Genomic DNA, 24447 nt, shown 5'->3' with positions numbered 1-24447 from the left:
CTTGTCTAGAAACCCTAACCTAGGCCACCAATCCTGACTCCATGCCCAGACCTGACACCCTGACCCCTTTCTTTTGGACTCTGTCTCTGAATAGCAACCAGAAATCCCCCAAGTGGGTCACTAGCCAAGTACCCTAACCCCACACCCTGGCCTTGACCTCAGACCTCCCATCGAAGTTTAAACCCTTGGACTCATATCTTGACCCTTAACATCCAATTCCAATACCAAGCAAGACCTTGACCTTCTAACTCTGATACGGTGTCTTGACCTCAATTTGGTATCCCAGTCTGAGATCTTGGACCACGACCCAGATCCAAGATTCCAGAACCTTAATTCCCCCCTCCCCCCATCCCAAATCCCCGCAGGCCCCTGAACCTGGAATGCTAGAACTCCACCCCATGTTGCTGGATCCCAGAATATTGGGGCCCAGAGACCTGGAGCCAGGATTTTGGCTAGAGACTCCAGAATGTCAAAACCATGATCTGGGAGTCCCCCATGTCAGCACCCTAATCAGAGCACTCCAGTCAAACAAGTGACCCTCCTTCAAACTAGGGATCAGTGCTCTGAACTCTAAAACCCAAATCAGGAAGCCCAGGATCCCCATTCCCCCCACCCCCATTACCAGATCCCCAAATTCCCTACCAGAGGCTCTGGACTCCAACTTCCCATACTAGGACTTCCAAATACAGACCCTCTTCAACATCCAACCTGGAACCCAGATCCCCCTAACACTGGACCCTCAAAAAAGAGATCCTCAGTTCAAGGCTGTGGCCTCCAAAACTCCAATCAGAAATCTGGAGATTCCAACTAGGGAGCTCTTAATCCCTTACCCACCACACTCACCCTTTACCAAGAACATTTCCCTAAACCACACAGTCTCATGATTTGGGGGGCTCAAATTGGGATCCCCATCCTATCTCAACCAGAGACCTCAACCTACATGAATACCACAATCTCCATCACCTTTTTAACTACGAAGGTTAAGACCCCTAATCAACACCCCCCCAACAATGCAGCCAAGACGTGAGACCCCACTCTCCTTAACCAGAATTCTCGTAGCCTTGAAACTTGACACCACCCCGATAAGAACCCTGGAGTTTGAGACAATCTTCATCCCGCCTGCCGCCCCCCCCACCGCCCCATTGCAGCACCTAGTGCCCCCAGCCCACCCGCCCCGCCCCCAGCCTCCTGGAGGATTCAGGAATCCGAGACTGGCAGGGCTCCGACCAGCTTTTCCTCCCATCCCCCGTCCCACGGCTCCAGGGCTTGACTGCCAGCTGTCTGCTCCTATTCCAGTCCAATCACCTCGGAAACCAGCATCAAAAACTCTGTCGCCCTGACTGTCTTAGTCCCAGGTAGCTGACCTCAGCTCCCCCCATTGGCTCCTCGGACTCCCAGCTGGGACCTTGCCAACGTCACCCTTCTCACTTCCCCTCTGGAGGTCCCCTCCTTCCTTGCTCGATTCCTCCTCACTCTAAATGGCCCGCCCAGATCTCCGCATTCTCCTCCAGCCTCCAGCCCTTCCTCCTTTGGGACCCCCCCCTCCCCCCTCCCCCCCACCCCCCCCCCAGGCCCGGAGCCTCCTTCTTATCCTTCTTTATCCCAGCCTTTCCTGGATATAGGTTTCTGGATCCCCGGGGTCCCATTCTCCAAGCCCCAAGTCCAAACTCCACCTCCCTTCAGTGTCTTGGGAGACGTACTCCCTCTTTCTGGGGACCCCTTCTCAGACTCACAGCCTGCCTTAACCGGGCCCGGGCCCTCCCCCCTCAGCCAGGACCGCCTCCCTCAAGGACCTGGCCTGCACCCTCCCCGGTGCCCACGGTCTCCAAGACTCGGACATTAAGAGTATAGTTGCCCCACTCTGGGACCCTCAGACCCCGTCCTCCCAGATTCCTTAGGCCCAAATGTCCCTCCATCCCCCATTGCCCCCGAACTCGGGCGTCCGACCGCCAGAATCTCAGCCCCCGGAGCCACTCAGGCCCCTTTTAGCCCCAAGCCCCGGCTCCCAGCCACCTCCAGAGGAACCCCCCGCGCCCACCTCCTTCCAGGACCCTCCCCTCGCGCTCACCTCGCTCAGGGTTGGGCGGACGCTCCGGGCCGCGGGCCCCGCAGCCGCATGACCGGCCCCGCGGCTTCCCCCGGCCGCCGCCGCCGCCACCGGGGTCGCCGGTGCCCGCGCCCCCCGCCCCCGCCCCGGAGCCCGGCGTCCCGGCCCCCTCCCGGCCTCCCACCCCCCACCCCCCGCGCCCGCGGCCTCACTCGGCGGACGACGCCGGGAGCTGGGACCGGCGGCCGCTCATTGGCTACCGCGGAGGAGGGGAGGGGCAGGGAAGGAGTGGGGAAAGGATGCGGGGAGGGAGGGAGACGAGCCTCGAGAATGGGGGAGGCGGGGAGCGAGAGAGAATAGAAACAGAGGTAGAGAGCCCGAGAGGGGCAGGGGCACACAGAGCGGCAGAGAGACAGAGAAGAGAATCCAGAGTCACACCGAGACCTTGAGGCTGTGAAATTCTGAGACTCGCAGGTCTGGAGACTGGAGGAGACACAGAGATGGCCTAAAAGAGACGGAGAGAGAAATGGAGAGGCAGAGATCTGATCTAGGATCCCTCCTCTTCCTCCAGGCTCAGAGATTCTGGGGTCCTGGAAGTGGAGAGGTCACAGACAGAGAGAGACAGGTAGACCGTCAAAGACCTTTGGGCTGAGAAATGCTGAGACCCAGAGACCTTGAGGTAGGGAGAAAGAGAGAGAAAGATAGAGAGAGAGAGAGAGAGAGAGAGAGAGAGAGAGAGAAGAGACCCTGAGAAGAAGAGACGGCAGGGGCAATCCTAGGGTACCCTGATGAAGACTGGGGCTCTGCCCAGGCGTGGGGCGGAGCCTGGGGTCTGGGCGGCTGGAAGAAGCTGGAGGGGGCGTCCCGGGCCGGGGTCCCCTGAGCAGCAGGCGGGCGCAGAGCGGAGCCGGGTCCTGCAGCCGCCGCGGAGCCCGGAGCCGGGCCAGCACCCACCCCCCACGCCGTGATGTCAGCGGGGCCACTCTTAAAGGGGCAGGCCGCCCGCCGAGGGTCGGAGCAGGGGCAGGGGGCCGCGGGCACCAGGTGGGGGTACCGCGGCGGTGCTGGGAAAGAGAGGAGAAGCCCCAGCATCCAACTGGACAGAGTCCCGGAAACCCAAGAGCCTGCAGGGACGAAGAGACGCCGGGGTTCCCCGAGGGAGCCTGCGAAGCTTTGAAGCTCAGTCCCCTCCAAATACACCGACGGAGGCACACCATTCCATTGGCCTGTCCCTGTCCAGGGACTACACTTCCCATCAGCCCTGGCGGCGGGGGCCGCACTTGGGGGAAGGGTCCGCCGCAGTGTCTGCTGGGAAGTGTAGTCTATTTGGACTGCCCTCTCCACGCCCCTCGCTCGCAAGTGGGTCAAGGGAAAGAGGCCCGGAGGGCGCGTCTGCCTGCCCTCTGCCTCAGTCTCTGATTCTTAAGCTCACGGGTTTCTCTGTCTTGGGGGTCTCTCAATAGCAGGCTTGCCTTTCGTCCTCCCTCTTAGGACTTCCCAGTCGCTGGGTCTCAGTGTGCCAGTGTGTGAGCTTTATTGCTCTGGGCGAATATGTGCGTGCTTGTCTTTGTGCCCGGGATCTCTACCTGACACGCTCAGTGGTCTGTGAGTACGCCGCTGCCTCTTCCTGCACGTATCCACTTTGATCCTCTCTATGGCACTCTGTGTGTAGCTCGCTCGCGCTCGCTCTCTCTCTCTCTCTCTGCTTTCTCCAGGTCTCTGTTCTTTACTCTCATGCTGTGGGCATCATCTCTCACTTGATGGGTCTCTGCGTTTTCCCTCTCTCTCTGCAGACCCCTCCTCAGCCTCTGTCTCTGTTTGTTTCTATGTTCAGTCGTTGTCCCACCTGCACACCCCCTTCATTCTCCAAGCTTAGAAGAAAACATCCAAACACTTCAGCATCAGTATCCCAAATTTATTCTCCAGCAGCTGTGGCAGGGTGGGAGAGGCAGAGGATTGGGGGTGGGGAGAGTCCCCGAGAGTGGCAGGCACTGGGGTAGGGGTAGGGTTCCGAGCAGGACTGGAGAAGCCATGCAGTGGTGGGTTTAGGGTGGGGAGTCTAGGACAAAAGCTGACTGAGAACAGCTGGGGAGAGGATCCTGCATACATCCCAGGACTCCCCAGAGTGTAGAAGAGGGGCACTGGAGCACAGAGGCACAGCTTCCCACTTACTCCAGAATGGAGTGGAGGTAGGTGGGGCCTCGGAGGTGGGGGGTTGTTCTGAAATCCCAGTCTGAAACAGCCCGTCCCATGACACTATTTCCCAGAAATAAGAAAGAAGAAGAAGAAGAAGAGGCATAGATTCTACCAAGATGGAGTCTAGAACTCCTTGGAGTTGGGATGGTGTTGGTGGTTCTGCAACTTGGTGGAGCGCAATCCAGAACACTGAGGCAGGTCAGAATCTAGGGCTCAGCGCAGTAGAATCTAGAACACGGCAAGACTCCAGAGATTGTATGGAGTTTAAAATGCCAGGAACGCTTGGGAGGGGCATCTGGAACCCGGGGCAGGGAGGGGGAGGGGAGAGGCCAGAATGTTGGGGCGCAAGATCTAGAACTGGGGAGGGGGTGGTGAAGTGGGGGGCGCGTGGGGTAGGGGTAAGGCTGGCGCGGCGGAGGGAGCCATGGGGACACCTAGTGGCGGCAGGTGAGATTACATGACTGGCACAGGCGCTGGGCTGATGGGGCTGCGGGCATCCGGGTGCACGAAATCCGGGTTGACATAGGTGAAGCCTTGGAATTCGGCTTGGTCGATGCTGGCCAGAACTAGGCGGTCTGGGGGAGTCAACGCTGGCGCCGCCCGCGTGAAGAACTTGTCGAAGTTTTCGCCGCTGCGGCCACACTGTGGGAAACACCGGGAGGGAAACATGAAGTACTGGAGCTCATGGATATTCCACCCTCTAGGGGCCAAGATTTTGTTCCCAGAAGGTGACTGACCGGGCGGGGTCTGAAAGGAGGCGCGATCTCTAATCGTTCCAGCCGTTCCCAGTCGATCCAGCGGAAAAAGCCATGAGCTCGGATGGTGGGTTCTCCATCTGGCCCCGAGCCCAGGCGCTTTGCTGGGTGCTTGGTTAGGAACTGCAGGAAACACAGAGAGAGACGGACAGACAGACAGAGTCCCGGACAGGGAGGCCCAGAGGACGACAGAGAGAGAGGAAGACAAGGAAGGAGGAACAGAGATACAAGCATAGAGATCCAGAAAGAGCAGAATGGGGGGTGGGGAGGGTGGCGGGGGGGGGGGAATGGGACAGAGATGAGGGGAGGGAGTGGAAAGAAGAAAGGAAGAGAGAAAGAGGAAGAGGGGGAATAAATGAGATGGGGTAGATGAAACCCAGATCCAGAGACCCAGGGAGAGACAAAGAAAGAAGCAAAATTAGGGTGTGAGGGTATGAGGGGTGGAGAAACCCAGAAAGAGAGGAAGGGGAAACAGAAAGAATCCCAGATGGGGGATGGAGGGAGAGAGGGAAAGAGGGAACGTGTCAGAGAGGGAGAAGGGGGGAGAGAGAGGAGATTGAAGACCCAGAGAAAAGGGGGAATAGAGATCCAGAGAGAGGGGGAGACTCAGAGGGAGGACAGATACCCAGAGAAGGTAAGAGACAAGCAGGGGCAGGGGTGGGGGAGACAAAGGTCCAGAAGGAGAAGAGGATGGAGACCCAGGAGACAAACGCCCAGAGAGAGGGATGAAGACCCCATATGAGGGCGGAGACTCAGAGAAAGGGGAAGACAGAGACCCAGAAAAGGAAGAGGAGAGAGACCAAGAAAGAGAAGGATAGAGATCCAGTGTGTGTGTGTGTGTGTGTGTGTGTGTACGTGAAGGGGGGGGGAGGGTGAGAAGGTAATAGAGACCCAGAGAGAGGAGAACAAAGATGCAAAAGGTGGACAGAGATTCCCGAAGGACACAGAAAAAAAGGTAGCAACACAGAAAGCCCCATGATACGTAGATGGAGGCAGAGGGATGAGACAGAAGCCCAGAGAGAGATAGTCAGAGAGACATGGAGACGGGAGCTAGAAGCAGAAATGTCCTAACATCTGTGGAACAGCTGCTGTAGGCTAGGCTCTTCCTCCTGCCTTAACTCCACAACCCCAGAGCGGGAGACGGAGTGTCCTAGAGTTTTGGTGACTTGCCCAACTGAGATCCAGCAGGAAGAAAAGTGGCAGTAGTTAGGTTCACCTGATGCAGCCAGTTCTGGAGAGGCGGGCCTTGGCCTTCCAGCACCTCCTGCCATGAGCTGGGGAGAGGGGCTAGCACAGGAGGACAGGACAGAGGCCATCCTTGGACTGCAGGTGGCAGCAGGGCAGTATGTTATTGTTCTAACAAAATCTCTGTATTATATAAATTTTTTCAGCAGACGGGAGCAAAGTAACTTGAGGAACGGGAGCCTTTTCCTAAGGTGCACGTAGACAGTGTGTGGGCAGCCCTGGAGAGCAGCAGTGGGGCATGTGGCTTATGGGTCTGGAGAATCTGGGAGTTAGGTCTCTCACCCCCTTGCAGATGGCCACAGCTTCCCGGGAAAGCGACTTGGGGTAGGTGACAGTTTGTTCCATGATGGCCTGGAACAGTTCCTCCTCGTCCTCCCCATCAAAAGGGGGCTAAGGAAGTAGAGGGGATAGTCAGAGACTTGACAAACTACCTGGCCGCACCTTCCACACCCTCACTACCCACCATGACCACAGCCCACCCCTGGGCCCCCAAATTCCCAGGGAAAAATCTGACCAAACCGCAAAAGCTATGTCTTTCTCACTTTCAGACTCTGTTGTTTTCTATCTCAGATGCTTCAGCTCTCTGCACCTCTTTGCGGGTCTGTCTCTCTTTCTCTGCTATGTAAATTGGCAGAGTATTAATTAGGCAATGTGTCATTTAAATAGAAGAGAGAAAAACTGCAGGAAAAGCTGTAAAAGCGTTCTCCCGGTTGGATGAGTGGCCTCCAGTCTTCTGGGGTTAGCAAAAGCAGCACCCAGGCAAAGATTCTTAATGTGAGGTCCAGGAAGCCTGTTTACACCATTGTGGGGGGCCATGAATTTGAATGGGAAAAAACATGCATCTTTATTCTTTAAAATCTAAAAATGAAATTCAGCATTCATGGCAATTATAGGAAACAAACCCGATTAGTTGTAACTGTGACTTCATCACCGATGGAAATCACAGATACTTTCTTAGCACATAAGAGTTGCAAATATCTCAAAAAATCAGTCACCTCTACTTCAAAATTACTGGTAGACCTTCCTATTTACTTCCTATTCCTGTGAGATATTACCATTTAATTCATTAGTAGGATATCACATATAGGTCCATATTCTAATATGTTTAGGCAAACGTACGCATTTAAGTTAAATTTATTTAGTTGGTTAAATTACTCAATTAAACCTTTAACATTCTGATAACCATATTTCAATATGATTGGCTTCTTTTGTAATGCTATTATCTTACTTCATGCATTTAAAAACATTGTTCTGAGAAGGGGGTCCGTGACACAAGAAAGGTGAGGAACCCCTAGCCTGTGGGAAGATAATGCTTCAGGACCACGGAGAGCGCTCTCCTATCTGGCTGACCTTCCCCACAGCTTAGCACACCTCATTAGCCTATAGACTGACATCCCTTCCTGACCTGCTCCTCCTGAGATAATGGCCACGTAACAGGTGGCACCCCATCCGTGTTGCCTTTAGTCAAACCAGCCTCTCCCCACCTTCCCTTACCTGCCCCGCCAACATCTCATACAGCAGGACCCCAAAGGACCACCAGTCGACAGACTTCCCATAGGGCTGGTAGGCAATGATCTAGCAGGGGAGGAAGGAAGGCAAGGGATTATGATTTGTGATTCAAGAAAGCTAGGGCCCCTCTGGCTTCACCGCCTGGGAACCCTACCCACTTTAAATGTTTTCAGCACAAACTTTTCCCATTCAGAACACTTTGGCTCCATCCTCTGGAAAATTTGGGAAACAAACTCTACCTACTTGGAACATTCCTTTGGTCCCAAATATAAAGACTATCTAAAGACCAAGTCGCAAGTTCCACCCATCCAGAATATCTAGGTAACTGGACTCTCTCCTTACAATATCAGGTGCATAGGGCAGAATTTCAGAGACCAGAGAGTCTTAAATCTGGACACATGTCAGATTCTTCTAGGGGACTGTTTTTTGTTTCTTTTTTTTAAATAAAATAAATAAATAAATTAATTAATTAATTAATTTTGGCTGCGTTGGGTCTTCGTTGCTGCACGCGGGCTTTCTCCAGTTGTGACGAGCGGGAGCTCCTCTTTGTTGCGGTGCGCGGGCTTCTCATTGTGGTGGCTTCTCTCGTTGTGCAGCACGGGCTCTAGGCGCGTGGGCTTCAGTAGCTGTGGCACGTGGGCTCAGTAGTTGTGGCTCGCGGGCTCTAGAGCACAGGCTCAGTAGTTGTGGTGCACGGGATTAGCTGCTCCGCGGCATGAGGGACCTTCCCGGACCAGGGCTCGAACCCGTGTCCCCTGCATTGGCAGGCGGATTCTTTTTTTTTTGGCTGTGTTGGGTCTTCATTGCTGCGCACGAGCTTTCTCTAGTTGCAGCGAGTGGGGGCTACTCTTCCTTGCAGTGCGCGGGCTTCTCATTGCGGTGGCCTCTCCCATTGCAGAGCACGGGCTCTAAGGCGTGTGGGCTTCAGTAGTTGTGGCACACGGGCTCTAGAGCGCAGTCTCAGTAGTTGTGGCACACGGGCTTAGTTGCTCCGTGGCATGTGGGATCTTCCCGGACCAGGGCTCAAACCCGTGTCCCCTGCATTGGCAGGCAGATTCTTACCCACTGCGCCACCAGGGAAGCCCTGGCAGGCGGATTCTTAACCACTGCGCCACCAGGGAAGCCCTAGGGGACTGTTTAAAGAGAGGTGTTCCCAGCCCTGAAGAATTCCAGCCACAATAGGCCAGAGTCAGAGGCAGGAAGATGTGTGTATTTTTCAAAATCTCCCCAGGTGATTCTGATTACCAGCTATGTTTTGAAACCACTGGCATTGGTTACTTGGGCACTATCAGAATCGCCAGGAAAGATCAAGGAGGGCACCACCAACCCCACCTCCTCCATCAAGTGAGAAGTCAGGACGTGCTCTCAGTCTACTTACATACAGTCAGATCATTAGCTTCACCCTCCCTAACAAAATCAGAGCATACTCTGCCCACTTGAAATATTCAGGGGACACCCTCCACATGCCTAATGTTCTAGGGGGATGGGGCCCACCCACTCAGAGTACACTGGAAATCATCTCCACCTTCTTAGAACAGGCCAGTAACAGGCCCTGTTCTCCTAGAATCCCTAGAGCTGGTCCTACTCTTTTAGAACATTCACCCACAGGTCCCCCCACTTTTCCTATTTAGAGACTCAGCTCCGCCCACTTACAACGCTCCGTACGAGCCTCTCTGCGCAGCTTGCTGCTGGAACACCCACGACTCGTGTAAAGACCCCAGGGTCAAGTCCCCATACTCTGAATACGAGACGACCAGCCACAGCTACTCCGTGAATTCGGAGAGCACCAAGAGGAGCGGAGGTAGGATTACCTCGGGGGCTATGTAGTCCGGGGTCCCACAGAAGGTGCGAGTTGTGGTCCCGGGGAAGACGTTCTCCTTGCACATGCCAAAGTCAGTGATCTTGATGTGTCCTTCGGCATCCAGCATCACGTTGTCCAGTTTCAGGTCCCTGGGGGTGGGAAGGGCACAGTTCAACGGGCTGGAGCCTTAAGTTCAAGTTCCTTCTCTTCTGGGGGTCTGATTCCCTCCCCTGAAAGGCCTGGGACTGCTCACCGATAGACGATGCCCTGATTGTGAAGGAAGAAGAGGCCGATGGCGATTTCTGCTGCGTAGAACCTGGAGGCGGAGGTGGGGAGTCAGAAGGCCAGAGACTGGAGCCCACTCCCTTCCACCTTCCCTCTATCCTCCTCTCTTGGCCAAGACTCACGCTGCATGGGGCTCCTTAAACTTGCCCAACTGCTGAATGTGGTACATCAAGTCGCCCCCAGTGACGTACTCCATCACAAAATACAGGCGATCCTGGGGAGGAGTGGATGGGACTTAGAGGTGAGGACACGCCCACCAGGGGTTGGAAACGTCCATTCCTGCCCACCTGAGACAAAGGCTCTGGATCCACCCAATCAGAAATCCAGAGCAACTGTCTGTGCCCACGGGGAGGCCCCGAAGATTCTCAACCGGCCACTGCAGAATCTCCACCCACCCCATCCCCTGTTACTCCGAACTGTCAGGTGTTCCGGTCCTCCATTCTCGGAATTTAAGATTGACGCCCACCATTTGCTTGAAATTCCAGGGATACTGAAACCTCTTTCCATATCCACTCACATGCATATGCAATCACGGCCACCTGTTAGGAACCAAAGTCGTTCGGGCCTCACTAGCAAATGATAGTAATTTTTAATTTATTTTATTTTTATTTTTTTGGCCGTGCCGTGCCACTTGCAGGATCTTGGCTCCCTGACCAGGGATTGAACCTGGGCCCCCTGCAGTGGAAGCATGGAGTCCTAACCACTGGACCGCCAGGGAATTCCTGATACAGTACTAATTTTTAAAAAACTCCAGGAAGGGGACTTCCCTGGTGGCACAGTGGTTAAGAATCAGCCTGCCAATGCAGGGGACACGGGTTCGAGCCCTGGTCCGGGAAGATCCCACATGCCGTGGAGCAACTAAACCTGTGTGCCACAACTGCTGAAGCCCGCGTGCCTAGAGCCCAAGCTCCACAGCAAGAGAAGCCACCGCGATGAGAAGCCCGCGCAAGAGTACGAAGAGTAGCCCCCGCTCGCGGCAACTAGAGAAAGCTCATGTGCGGCAATGAAGACCCAATGCAGCCAAAAATAAATAAATAAAAATGTAAACAAAACAAAACAAAGCCTCCAGGAAGCTGGCTACGCCCACTCAGAGCTCTTGGAAGTAGAGTCACGCTCTCTCTAACCCCTGACAGTTCTGACTCGTTGTCCCATGCCACAGCCTTCGGGAAACACCCTGTTTCTGACGAGTCCTGAACTCAGAATCCAAGAGTGACAACCCCATCACTCAGAGCCCACTTGTAGGCATACTCACTCACTTAGAAGACATTCTCCACGCATTCTTTTACTCCAGAAGCCCTTACTCAAAAAACACCCACTCAAGACCTAGGGGCTTCAGGCCACTCCCACGCAGGATCCTAGCCTTGTGGCCACGCCCTCCAGGGCACCTGCATTCTGGCCACGCCCACTGAGGAGCCGGCCACACCCAGAGTTCACAGGGTTCTTCCGCCTTGCCAAAAACTCAGAATCTCAAAGCAAACGCTTGATCCATCCAGTGGGGATGAGGCAGGGCTCCTGAGCCGGCCTCTGCCGCCTCCTTTCTTACCGGGGTCTGGAAAGTGGAGTGAAGCTGGGTGAGAAAGTGGGGCCGGCCTCCGGGGCCTCGACCCCCCAGGGCCAACACGCGTTTCTCCACCAGGGTGCAGTCCACGTCGTCATCCTGGACAATCACGTCTTTCTTCAGGATCTTGATGGCATAGAGCTCATCGGAGCCCCTGCGCTCGGCCAGCATCACCTAGCGGCAGAGGCGGGAAAGGCCCAGTCCTTCTTGGGAAACCAGAGGTGCGGGTCCCTACCCCTCCCTTTCAAGGACACAAACAAACGGAGTCCCAGGTCCTCCCTCTCCCTCTCAGGGGACCAGGTGCCCTGACTTTGCCAACTACCCCCTCAGAGAAAGTATCTACATCTTTATGCCTCTCCTCTCCAGGAACTCAAGAGGCCCCATCAAACTCTCTTTGGGGACTCAGTAGCCTAGTTCCCTCCCCCCTGCACTTCATCTCTAAGAACCAGAAACCTGAGCCCCACCCCCAGACATTCTCCCCCTTCTCCCAGAGCCCCAGGAATCCAACCTTCCCAAAACTGCCTTTTCCTAGAACCATGAGGAAGCTGAAGTCAGAGATGTGCAGACGTCCAGGGCTTGCCCCGAAGAAACAGCGCTTGGAGTCGGTGGGACTAGGGGACGGGGAGGGGATGGGAGAGGAAGAAGGACCCATCCGCACCCTCTGTGAGAAAGGGGAGAGATCCGAAGCTAGTCAGACCCCAGAAGGGGATAAGGAGGTGCCCCTCAGCGAGACAGCACCCAAGAACGAAAGGGACGGGGAGAGATGGAAAGATGGAGAGAGAAAAAAAGTTGTTTCCACCCCCTTCTTTGGCTTAAGAGCTTTCTCTGATTTCCCGTAGCCTGGAGGGTTTATTATTCAACTAGCACTTAGATAGCTTACTATATGCCATTGATCCTCCAGGAGACTCTTGTCACCCACCCCACCCCCCATTTTAGAGGAGATGGCACAGAGACATTAAGTAACTTGCCCGAAGTCACACAGCAGGTTAAAAAGCAGAGCCAGAAATCAAAGTCCATTAAAGTCAGAGACTGTGTCTCCCTCCTGCTTTCTGTTTTTCTACCATCACCCAGCACATGACTTGGGTCTCAGCAGGAGTGTGTTGAGTGGATGAAGGTCTCAGGAGATGAGTGCTGAATGCACATCCTGTTGTTCTATGTTCAGAGCACACCCAGAATCTGAACACCTTTACCATCATTGTCCCCCGGGCGAAGCCACTGGCAACTCCCCTCTAGGCCTTCACAGTAGCCTTCTTCCTCCTTCCACCATCTGTTCTTGACACAGAGGCAGTCATCTTGTCCAAATAGAAATCATCTCAGGCCACCTCCAATGCCCTCCCATCTCACTTGGTTTAAAAGCCAAAATCCTTCCAATAAATGACGAGGCCACCCCCACCCCTTCTCTCTCTGACTCCATCTCCTACTTCTTCCCACACACATTCCTCATCCCTCCCTCTGCTCCAGCCTCACTGCTGGTCTGGGCCCACCTCAGGGCCTTTGCACGTGATCTTCCCTCTGCCTGGAAGGCTCTCCACTATCCTCACGGCTCACTATTTCATCTCCTTTATGTCTTTGCCCAAAGGTCACTTTCTCAGTGAAGGCTTCTCTGCTTATTGCTATTAAAATCTCAAAAAACAGCACTCCCTATCCTCTTTAGCATTTATTTTTCTCCATAATCACACATCACCTTCTGACATAGGATCATTCACTCCTTTATTCTGTTGAATGCCTTCCTCCAAGTGTAAGCCCCATGAGGGCAGGAGGTTGTCTCTCTCTCTCTCTCTCTCTCGTTTTCTGCTATATCCCCAGTGATTAGAACCATGCCTTGCACACAGAGGGCTCAACAAAATGTTTTTTGAAAGAATAAATGGGAGAGAGAGAGAGCAAGCACATTATTCCTTCCTTGGCCTGGAAATCTCATCTCCCTGTCCTTTCCCTGGGGAATCCTGCACTTCCTGTCTACGAACTTTTCTCTGACTCACCCGGGTCCTGCCAGAGGCTTAGGACTCCCTAGTGCCTGAGGTCATCTCCATGATCAAACACATTCCTTCTCTATCTGTAACTTTCTCCTATATTGAAAGAGGAGCTCCCCAGGGAATGGCCTGATTCTACTCCCAGAATAGGGCTTGGTTTACATAAAACCTCAGGAAATAGGTGTTCAGTAAGTCAAAAAAACAATGGAGGAGAGAAAGGTACAGTGATAAATAGGCAGAAAAACTCAAGGAGCAATTCAGGTGTCACCTCCTTAGGGAAGTCCTCCCTGACCACCTCCACCCCAACCCCCTGGCCCCAGGCTGGGGTTAGTGCCTCCTCTATGCTTCTTTGTTCCCTGGGCTACCTCTAATTTAGCACATCATCCTGGAATCTGAGTATTTGTGACTGTGTCCCTACGTTGGGGAGTTGCCTGAGGGTCAGATTCGGCTCTGGAGAGCTAGGATTACTCAGCAAGGGCAAGACCTGCCACCAAGTATGTGCTCAACCCATGTGTGTGGAAATGAAGACAGATGTTGGAGGAGAGAGAGGTGGGGGGACAGATACAGACCACAGGAAAGGAAACTGTCTCCATTCCAGGCCTCCAGCTCTGCTCACCTCGTACAGTTCCAAGGGGTAGTTACAGGCCTGGGGGAGAAGAAAGCCAGAGTCAGAGCCCTCAGAGAGGTAGGGGATTGCCCTAAAGCAGGGGATGGGGGTCCCCAGACCCGCAAACCAGGGGGGATGGATGGGAACTCTAATTCCCAGCAGTGCCCTAGAAGAGCAGAAAGAACTCCAGGCTTTTCTGGGAATTTCAGTCCCAGGGCCAGTGGGCAAGCAGCGATGGAGTTCGGGAAAGGCCAGCTCTGAACTGTGGGTGACGGGGCTGGGCTCCTGGAGGGGAAGCCGGGGTCTGGGTACCTCAAACTTCTGGAGGAGGCCGCAGTTGTCAGCATCAGCCACTGGCACATTGTAATATTCGCCCTCCTCCTGGTTCAGTAACTTGTACCTGACAGACAGACGGAGACCAGCGCGGGGCAGGAGTAGGGGAGACGGATGGGGAGGGGGGGCACCCGCGGGAGAGGCAGAGCCATCAGAAGGAGGGAAGAGACAGAGAGACAGAGATGGAGAGAGAACGAGTGAGATAAGGAGAGAGGGGCGGGGGGGGGGGGGGTGGAAAGCGATAAAGAAGCACAGGGAGGTAGAAAAGATAGTGCCCTAGACGAGAGAGACCACCCACGGAAATTGATGCAGATGCCGGGGCCCCGCCCCCAGCCCCGCCCGGCCCCGCCCCCGCCCTCACCAGCCGTCCACGGGAACCTTGAGCAGCTCCGAGACGCCAAAGGACATGGCACCCATGAAGTCGTTGCGGGAAGTCCGGTCCCAGTCCCACACCTCCACGCTGAGCCGGCGCTCCACGTCCCCCGGCTTCAGGTTGCTGCGGGAAGGGGGTGGCGCAGTGAGGGGCCCAGCTCTTGGCTGCCCACCTTTCCACCCTGGGGAAGAGCAGGCAAACCCGGTGAGCTGGGGCCTGTTTCCCGCTCTGTAAAGTGTTTTGCCACCCCAGGTCCTCCCGAAGAGCGTCTCTCTCCCTGTCTGGGCCCTAAGTAAACCTAGACAGCTCTCTCAGTCTCCCTCCCCGCCTGGCTCTTCCCCATCTCTGTCTCCTGGCCTCTCCTTTTCACGGGGCCCCTCTCCTCCCTCCAGATCTGTCCGTCTGTCTTTCTGTCAGTTGGCTTCTCTTTCCCTCCCTGCCACCCACCCATCGCCGCCATTCCTTCTGTATCTCTCTTTGGGTTTATGTCTCTTCTTCTGAGTCTCAGGGTCTATCTCTCTCTCGGATCCCTGTCTCATTCTAAAGTGGTGAGCTTTGATGGAGATTATACACACAGATGTCTGTCTCTCGCCTTCTGTATCTCCATCCCTCTCCCTCAACCACTTCATTTTCTTCTCCCACCACCTTCTTCTGACCTTTTTGGGATTCCCCCAATCCTAACACCTGCTCTCTGGGGTGTTCTGGGCCACTAGGACCCTCAGATCATTCTCTATCAGTCATTACAGCCTCCCCTGCACCCGAGGCTCACAACACAAAGGTCTCGTTCCACACAGGGTTTAGCGTGGCTTTCACCGTCCGGGTCTTCTGTTTTGTCAAATTCCGAGGATCTGGGATGAGCTTCAGTTTCACATAGGGATCAGACAGACCATTGGGGTCCATTGGGATGAGGTTACGGGCCTCGCCAACTGAGCGGGGACGGGAAGGAGGGTAGATGGGGTTAGAGATCCAGGAAGAAGCCCCCGAGCCTTCCCCCAGCCCGCAATCAAGAATTCCAATCTCTCAGCATCCTCTCTCAAGACTCAGGTGTTTTTGATCTTTTACTTCTCCAGTGCCCAGAAGACAGGGCATGAAGCCCTTTCCCCAGCCAGTGACCCAGAGATCAAACCCAAAGCCCCTGGCTCCATTAGGACCCAGGAGTCGGGACCCTGGCCATATCACCACTAGGAAACCCGAACCTTCTTCGGAACCAGCTCTTCTCTCATTCCCCACCCCCCACCCCTCCACCCCCAGGACCTTGATGCCCAGAACAGCCATTAAGAGGCGCTGCAAGTCGCCAGAGGCGTGGCTGGAGAAGGGGCCTCGAGCTAGAAGGGGCGCGGCCGAGTGGTGTTCAGCTTTTGCAGGTGGGGTCAGGAGTGTGGGTGCGACCTTCGCGAGGGGCGTGGCCTTTCCGAGTCGGGGGGAGGGGCGGGGTGGGCAGCTCAGGTGAATTCAGTCGGTTCCTCACGCTCCGGTAAAGGGGCGGAGCCAGGCGAGGGGGCGGGGTCTCACCCGTGACGTGGATCTCATCCGAAGTGGGAGCCCGGATTTCCAGCTGCAGGCGGCCGCGGCGCTCCGTGTGGTCCACACCGCACAGAGAGGGCACGCTGCGCACGCAGCGCCGGTGCACGTTCATCTCGCAGCCTGGGGGGACAGAACTGAGGGTAGCACTTCAGGTCCCGCCCTTAACCCCAGACTCCATTCCGCAGCATTCACTGGAAACCCGGACACTGCACTTTTGCAGGGGCCCCGGAAGCGCCAAGTTCTGGCGGGCGCAGCAAGCGTAGACTCACAGGAGCACTTCATGCCCTGGTGCACCAGCCCGTAAAGGAGGGAGCCACAGTGGTCGCAGAAGGTGGGGCTGCTGTAGCTGTGCAGACGGAACTTGTGCTTGCTCCGGGGATCCTGGGGGCAGGGAGGAGCCGGTCAGAAGGGGTCTGCAGGGCGCACTAAAAGAACATCCCTCTGAACTCTTTCTCTTCCGCCTTGCTCTCCCAGTCTTCCTGCTTCTCCACCTCACTCAGTCACTCTACAATATTTATTGAGCACCTCCTGTGTGCCAGGCACTGTTCCTGGTGCCGGGACCCAGCCCTGAGCAAAACAAAGGAAAACTCCTGTCCCTGTGGACTTTACTTTCTAATGGAGGGAGAGAGAAAATAAACACGATATGTAAAATATATAGTATTACAGATGGTAATAGGTGCTCTGGACAAAAATGAAGTAGGGAAGGGGACTGTGAATAGAGTGATCAGGGAAGGTTTCACTAACAAGGTGGCATTTGGGAAGAACCTGAAGGAAGTGGAGGCTTCCAAAGTCCCATAGTCCCTAATCCCCAGCCTTCCACAAGCTGTTCTCCGAGGACTTGTGGGCCACCATGAACCTCAGATCATTCACTGTCAGCCTCTGTCAATGTCTACCCGCTGATGATCTGCCTACTCTGAGCCCCCTGTGGGATGGAGAATATGACCTCTCAGTTTTAGGGACCCAGGCGTCCTAAATGAAAGATTAAGTGTAAACAACACAGCAGTGTCTGGCATGTTAAATGTGCTCAGTAGTGTTACTGCTGCCATTACTGCCATGGTTATTATTAGTGATTTTATTGCAGTCCCCACATACCCTTGGATTTAATCAAGAGCTGGGCCGTTTCCCAGCTGCGTGATTTCAGACAAGTAAGTGCCCAATTTTGAGTCTCAGCGCCCTCCTCTGCCCAGTGGAAATAAACAATGTATATCTTGAAGTGATGCTAAATGTCGAGTCCAATTAAGCATGAATTTAAGACACCGGTAAAAGCATTCCTCCTTCCACCCTCAGCAATGTCTGAGTGTTAAATAATCTGATATTTGCCTTTTTCTAAGAATGCATTGCAAGAGTTATCCCTAGGGTGAAAATTCAGGACATTCTTGGGCTTCTACTTATTTTGCAGTTTAGTGGGGATTCTATTTTGAATTACACTTGGACGGAGGGAGAGTGTTGGCAGTTGCATGTGCTGGACCTCTAAAGATCTTCAGCTGACCCTAGCTCAAAGTGTTCCTGCCGCATGAAATGAGATGCTGTGGGTGAAAATTCCCAGCAGGGTACCTGACATAGAAGCTGTTGCGATTATTCTCAAGGTGAAAGTAGCTATTAAAAAGGAGACAGTACTGGGGCTCCAGTTCGAAAGATTAGGGTCCAGATTTTTGACTCTGCCGACCACCCAGCTGTGTGGCCTCCCCCCCACACCACCCTTTTTAGAGACTCAGGTTTCCTCCCCATAAAATGGGGCCATGAGCCCTCCCTGAAAGGGTTTTTGTGAAGACTGAATGAAATCATGCTTGTCAAGCCCTGAGCATTTCTTAAGCCCTTGATCTGTGTTGCTGACAACAAGATTAAAAGCTTAGTGCTTCACAAAGAAAAAGAAAGCCAGAGTGATACAGAGGAAAGACCTTGTCCTCTGTTTCCTCATCTGTAATAGTAATAATTCTACAATGATAATAATTAATAGTTTGTGTCTTGCTATGTACCAGGTGCTGTCCCAAGTATTTGACTCATTTGGTCCTTAAGACAGTCCTATAAGATGGGGGCATGGTAACCATCCCCATTTTATAGACAAGGAACTCCAGAGGTGCAGGGAGGTAAATAAACTTTTGGAAGGTCACAGAACCAATACGCGGTGGAGGTGGGATCCAAGCCCAGGTGTCCTGGCCCAGGAGCCTCGGTCAGATGAGGACAGGAACAATACCTAACCTCATAAGCTGTTAAGCAGATTCAGTCCTATACTCTATACAAGACACCTGATGAGTGCACGCAATGAGCCCTGGATCAATCAGATGTAGTGTTTGTTGGTGGTGGAGGCGGGCAGGCGAGGCAGCCAATCATAACATATATAGGTGCTGGTAGACAGTGGTGCTTGATATGTGTTCTCAGAAGTCACATCCTCTATGTAAACAATTTTCTTGACCTGACAAGCTGGCAAAATGCCTCATGGACTTCCGTGGTGCTCTCTCTCTCTCTCTCTCTCATTCTGCCTCTTTCTCCATCTGCTAATCATAAAACCATCTCCAGCCCTGTGTCAGACCCTGGGCTCTTATCCTGCCTGACTTCCCTGAACTGTCAAAACAAGCCTGGGGTGGGGGGTGGGGGTGCTTCCCGGGCTTCCCTGGTGGCGCAGTGGTTAAGAATCCGCCTGCCAATGCAGGGGACTCGGGTTTGAGCCCTGGTCCAGGAAGATCCCACATGCCGCGGAGCAACTAAGTCCATGCACCACGACTACTGAGCCTGCGCTCTAGAGCCCGCGAGCCACAGCTACTGAGCCCACGTGCCACAACTACTGAAGCCCGTGTGCCTAGAGCCCGTGCTCCACAACAAGAGAAGCCACCGCAATGAGAAGCCTGTGCACCACAGCGAAGAGTAGCCCCCGCTCGCCGCAACTAGAGAAAGCCCGCGCGCAGCAACGAAGACCCAACGCAGCCAAAAATAAATAAATTGATTAAATAAATTAAAAAAACAAAACAAAACAAGACTGGGGGCATCTAGACTGATGCTGTCCCACATGGTAGCCCTAACCACAGGTGGCTATTTAAATGGAAATCAGTGGATAAACAACAAGGTCCTAATGTATAGCAAAGGGAACTATATTCAATATCCTGTGATAAACCATAATGGAAAAGAATATTAAAAAAGAATGTATATATGTGTATAACTGAGTTACTTTGCTGTACAGCAAGAGATTGGCATAACATTGTAAATCGACTATACTTCAAAAAAAAAAATAAATTGAAATCAATTCAAATTAAATGGGATTGAAATTTCTGTCCCTCGGCAGCTAGCTGCGGTGGCTGGTAGCTGGATGGCGAAGATACAGAACGCTTCCGTCGTTGCAGAAAGTTCTATTGGTCAACACTGGACGGTGAGCCTCATTATACAGAGGGGGAAACTGAGGCTCAGAGAGACGAGCCCCACAGCCAGAAAGAAAGTGAAGGAGGGATCAGGGGTAGGCGTGCAAGGCGGACAGTCCTTGTAAGCCCTTGATGTTGGGGGGCGGGGGGAGGGAGAGAACGGTTGTGTGTATCTGTGTGAGCGCACATGGGGGATCTGTACATGCACATGTGTGTGTGCATACACGGGTGTCTAATATGCATATATATGTGTGTGTGTGTGTGCGTACACAGGGGTCTGTGTATGCATATATATGTGTGTGTGTGTGTGTGTGTACACAGGGGTCTGTGTATGCATATATATGTGTGTGTGTGTGCGTGCACACGGGCAGGATGTCTGAAAATGCACATGTGTGTGCATGTGTATGACAGGATCTCTCTGGGCTTCCCTCTCTCAGCACCTCCTAAGCAGTTATCCTTATCTACCATTTTCTATTCTGGTTTCCCTTTCTGGGTATCTACCGCCCTGTCTCTCTGAGTTTCTCTGTCTCTGTCTCTTCCAGTCTTTCTGGGTCCCCTTTTCCTTCCTCCTGTGTCACTGTCTCTGTTCCATTGCTCTCACTCTCTCTGCCCCAATCTCTCTGTCTGGGTCTCTGTTTTTTTCTGCACCTCTGGGTTCTCTCTCTGTCTCATCTCAGGATCTCGGTGTTTGCATCGATTTCTCTCTCTGTCTCTCTGTCTCTCTCTCTGTCCCTCAGCTCTCTATTTTTTAAATCTCTTGACTCCTGGATCACAGCCCACATCCGTGCTGAGGTCCCCTCACCCCGCCTCCTCTTTCTCCCCCGCCTGGGTCCCCAGCCTGTCTTGGTCCCCTCTCATTCCCCCTTTCCAGGCCAAGGGCAGGGAATCTGGGCCAGACTAGCTCTCCCTATCTCTCCAGCCCCCCTCCCCTCCCAGCCTTAAAAATAGCAGGAGAAATTGGGACGGACGCCGAGGGGGTGAGGGCGGGGGCACAGCCCGAGGAGGAAAAACCAGGTGTCTGGGCACTCACGTCTGTCTGGGGGCCCTTCCCAGCGCCTGGACACTCGAAGGTCACAAATTCGTGGCATCGTCGATGAACCACAAAGCTGCAGACTGAAGGTGAGAATCATAGAGACACAGAGACAGACAGAGACCCCAGTGGACAGTAAATCAGAAACAGAGGAGACCCAGACAGAAAGAAAACCAGGAGAGGAGGATCCCCATAGAGTCCAATACAGAGAAAATCAAAGAGACCTTGACATGCAGAGAGACAGAAACAGAGACACTGGGAGACAGAAATTCAAAACGTGGACCCAAAGAAAGAAACAGAAATGCAGAGAATCACAGAAACAGAGAAAACACAGAGAGCCCAATGCATACCCACAGCCAAAGGGAGACAGAGACAGAGACACAGAGATAGAGAGACAGAGAGAGAGGCAAAGACAGAGAGAGGAAGACAGAGGAAGACAGAGAAAGACACAAAGAGATGGAGACAGAGAGAGAAAACAGGATCCCATTGACACAGACCCACAGACAGCGATAAGAAAGCCAGGAGAGAGGCAGGCCAACTAGAAGAGAGGAAACACAGGGAGAGGTCCTCCAACAGAACGGAGAGCATCAACTTGGGCAGAAGTGAGTCTGGGGGCGCCGCTGTCGGCCCGCCCCCCTCCCTGACTCACTCGGTTCTCAGCAGTAGCAGCTGGTGCTTTAGGACTCGGCCCCCTCTCCCGGCCCCCATAACTGCCGGCCCCACCCGGCCCCCACCCGCCCATCGGTGACCCCACCCGGCCGGCCCCTGCCTAGGACGGTGGTGTTGTCATGGCAACGGCAGCCTGGGGGGGGCTCTGACTTTGCATCTCCAGCCCCCCCTCCCTTCAGCTCCCCTTTTCCAAAATCTCACTGTTGCCATGGCAACAGATTCTCCAAATATCTGTCCCCACCTGGAGCCGGCCGAGGGAGGGGCCCCCAGCACCACCTCCGCGTTGGCCCCGCCGTCAGAGCTCCCTCCCCACTGCAGGTTGTGTCTCTGCCACACCCCCCCGCCCCGGGCTCCCCCGCGCCTCTCTGGGGATCAGAGACACGTGTGTCAAGCAGCCTGGGCTGTGGGGCCCCAGCCTCCACCCTCCTGAGGGTCCTGGGAGTCCAGGTCCCCAGCTCTTACCTTGACATTGCAGGCCCTGTTTTCCAATCCCCCTGTAAGAGTCAAGGATCTGAGGTCAGTGCAGAAAAGGGTACCTGGACCTCTCACCTCTGCCAGTCATAGGAGGCCTGAGTCCTCCCATCCTCCTCCTGCAGGACCCAGGAGTCTGAGCCCCAGCTGACTCTCCTTTCCAGAACCCAGAAATTCTGGCCCCCCAGTCTCTCTTCTCTCACACCCAGGAGCCCAGGCCCCCAGCCCCTTCCTTCAGACTCAGAAGTCCAGGGCCCCAGCCCCTCCTCTCTCTGACCCAGGAGTCCAGGCCCAGGCCCCTAGACCCCTCCTACCCTAGGGCCAGGAGCCAGGGCTGCAGCCCCCTCTTTCCTCATCACTGTGGGGTCTGGTGCGTCAGGGGTCTTTAGCCCTAGTCTCCTTATCCCTCAGGGCCCCAGCCCCCTTCCCTCACCATATGAAGTCAGTGCAGTGGCTGCAGAAGGTTGGCTGCTTGAAGAAGCGAGCGGTGAACTTGTGGCTCTTGACTTCGTGGACCACCTTCTGCCTCAAAGCCCCCTTTCTGCAAAACAGGGGCCGGGGTCCCCCCTCTGAATCGCCTCCGCCGGGGCCCAGGCCTGCCATGGCCCCAGGAACGTAGCAGGGACCAGGATCCTGCCTTTCTCGGGAAACAGGTGGAAGGGCAAGGAGCCGAAGGCTCGTAAGAGCAAAAGAGACGGCGGGAGATTCCGAGGTGGGAAGGAGAGGGGCGAGGCACCTCCGGGAGCGGAGCGCGCAGGGCAGGGAGCGGCACCCCGGGGCGCGCCGGCTCCGCCAGGGGGAGCGGGCGAGTGCGGCGGAGAGCCGAGGGCAAGGGCCCGGAGGAGCCGGAGGCACGGGCGGCGGCGGTGGTGGGAGCTCCAGCTCAGGCACCTGCTGAAATGTGGGAGCCCCGGGTTGGGGGAGGCGTTGCCATGACGACCGAGGGGCGGGGTTTCGGCTTAAAGGCGTCCCCCTCCTTGAGACCTGGGACAAATGCCCTCCCCTCCAACACACACACACACACACGTGCGCACACCCACGCCGGGGGCTGGCTGAAGGGAGGGGGCATCCTCCGAGCCGTGCCCTGCCCCCTCCCCAATCTGTCGCCCGGCCCCGTCTTCCTCCCCTACTAGGGTGCCTCGGTGAGTCCTGTTAGCCCACTGCAGCTCCTCTCCGATCTCTGTCTCTGATTGTGTCATTATTTCATTGTACAAACTTTGTATTAGTGCTGGGGTCCAATGTTGAGCAGGGAGGCTTGGTGTCTCACTTTTTCTGATGCCACCCGAGTCTTGATTTCTCTCTCTAGGCTTCTGTGAATTTGTACTTCTAGGTCTCCCTCTGGGAGTGTTCATTTCCCTGGGTCTCTGTTCCTTTCCCTAGTCCTGGTGCTCTCTGTGTCTCTCTGGGTGGGTCTGGGTTCCTTTCCTTATCTCTGAGAATTTCTGTTTTTATTTTCCTGTTTTCTTCGCTGTGTATCTCCATTTATGTCTGTCACTCATCCTGTGACCCCCTCTGGGTCCTGGTGTGTCTGTCTCTTTCACTCCATGTCTGTCTCACTGTGAATCAGTCTCCCTCTGTCTCTCCCCATCTCATAAATTCTTGCATTTCTGTCTCCCTGAATCTCTTCCTCTCCCTGTCTCTTTGTCTCTCTGGCTCTGTGGATCTCTGTCTCTCCCTCCCTCCGTGTCTTTCTCTCTGAGAGTCAATCTCTGTCTCTCTCCCTGTCTCATTTTCTATGTCCTCTTCTATTTCCCTCGATTTCTCTCCCCTCCTCCCCGTGTCCGTGTCTTTGTAGATGCTTTTGTCTCTGTCTCTCTCCCTTCCTGTGTCTCTACGAATCTCGCTCTCCGTTCGTGCTTGCCTCTTCCTCCTTCTGTATCTCTCTGCGCCTGTCCCTCTCTCTGACCCACTCTCTGGCTCTGTCAATCCCTCTATCGCTGGGGGTCTCTCTCGGAATGTTTAAGTTGCTCTCTCTCCCTCTCCTTCTCCTTCTCCCCTCCCCAACTCTATCTTTGTCCCTTCCTCACCCACTCTATGTATCTCTCTGGCTCTGTGGATCCCTCTCGTCTCTGGGGTTCTCTCTCTCCCTCCACGTCTCTCAGTGATTCAATCTCTTTCCCCCGCTGGCTCTGGAATACTCTGTGCATCTCTGCCCGGGGATTGGGAGGGTCTCTCAGAACGTTGGCCCGGTCAGGTTTCCTCCTGTCTCTCCCCTCCGTCGCCCCACCTGAGTCTCTGCCTCTCTCTGGTCGCGCTCCGTCACTCCCCCAGCTCCCGAGCGCTTCCTAGTCCCGGCTCCACCGGTAGAACCGCTCTGTTGCCAAGGACAACCACGGCCCGCCCGAGGCTGCGGGGTGCAATGTATTCTGGGACTTGTAGTCTGGTCCTGCAGATCAGCTGTTCTCGCAGCGCGACCGAGAACTTTCTCTCCCGGCATGCCCCGCGAAGCGGGATGGCCCGCTGCGGCGTAGCCTGGGGGCTCGGGCCGGCAGCCTCATCTTCTCTGCGACTTTTGGGGGTCGGGGTCAAGCTTCTGGAAGCCGAAGGGGAGATAAGAGAATCCGAGTACTCTCCTAAACCCCAAAACATGGGGTCCACCGGCTTTCCGGCCACCTCCAGGCGTCCGCCGTACCCCAGGAGAGATGATAGGGGGCGGGGGTGGCCCCGAAAACTGACCTAGGAATCCCACAGCGCTCTATTCTAGTTCTGCTTGGGTTATTTTCC

At 54.7% G+C, this 24447-nt stretch overlaps 1 protein-coding gene across 1 annotated transcript; it reads right to left on the bottom strand.

Annotated features, from left to right (window-relative positions):
* Positions 1–3948: 3948 nt before the first annotated feature.
* Positions 3949–22326, bottom strand: PRKCG (protein kinase C gamma). The gene is made up of 18 exons (XM_068527898.1): positions 22157–22326; positions 21715–21746; positions 20584–20666; positions 16473–16584; positions 16192–16323; positions 15449–15605; positions 14668–14802; positions 14286–14373; positions 13983–14012; positions 11905–12057; positions 11382–11570; positions 9961–10052; positions 9807–9869; positions 9564–9702; positions 7738–7818; positions 6526–6633; positions 4981–5121; positions 3949–4885 (listed from the first exon to the last, which is right to left on the bottom strand). Exons 1-18 carry the CDS (start codon positions 22324–22326, stop codon positions 4697–4699), a joined length of 2094 nt encoding a protein of 697 aa, XP_068383999.1. The 3' UTR covers positions 3949–4696.
* Positions 22327–24447: the final 2121 nt, after the last annotated feature.

Source organism: Eschrichtius robustus, chromosome 19 (genome assembly GCF_028021215.1).
Source record: "Eschrichtius robustus isolate mEscRob2 chromosome 19, mEscRob2.pri, whole genome shotgun sequence".
Lineage (NCBI taxonomy): Eukaryota > Metazoa > Chordata > Mammalia > Artiodactyla > Eschrichtiidae > Eschrichtius > Eschrichtius robustus.
This window is presented reverse-complemented; position numbering and strand designations above follow the sequence as displayed.

Coding starts and splice junctions, on each gene's coding strand:
- PRKCG (XM_068527898.1), bottom strand. CDS start 22,326: ATGGCAGGCCTGGGCCCCGGCGGAGGCGATTCAGAGGGGGGACCCCGG. Junction 12,058..13,982: donor ACCCCTTGGAACTGTACGAG/GTGAGCAGAGCT, acceptor CCTTTCTCACAG/AGGGTGCGGATGGGTCCTTC. Junction 9,703..9,806: donor AATCAGGGCATCGTCTATCG/GTGAGCAGTCCC, acceptor TCCCACCCCCAG/GGACCTGAAACTGGACAACG.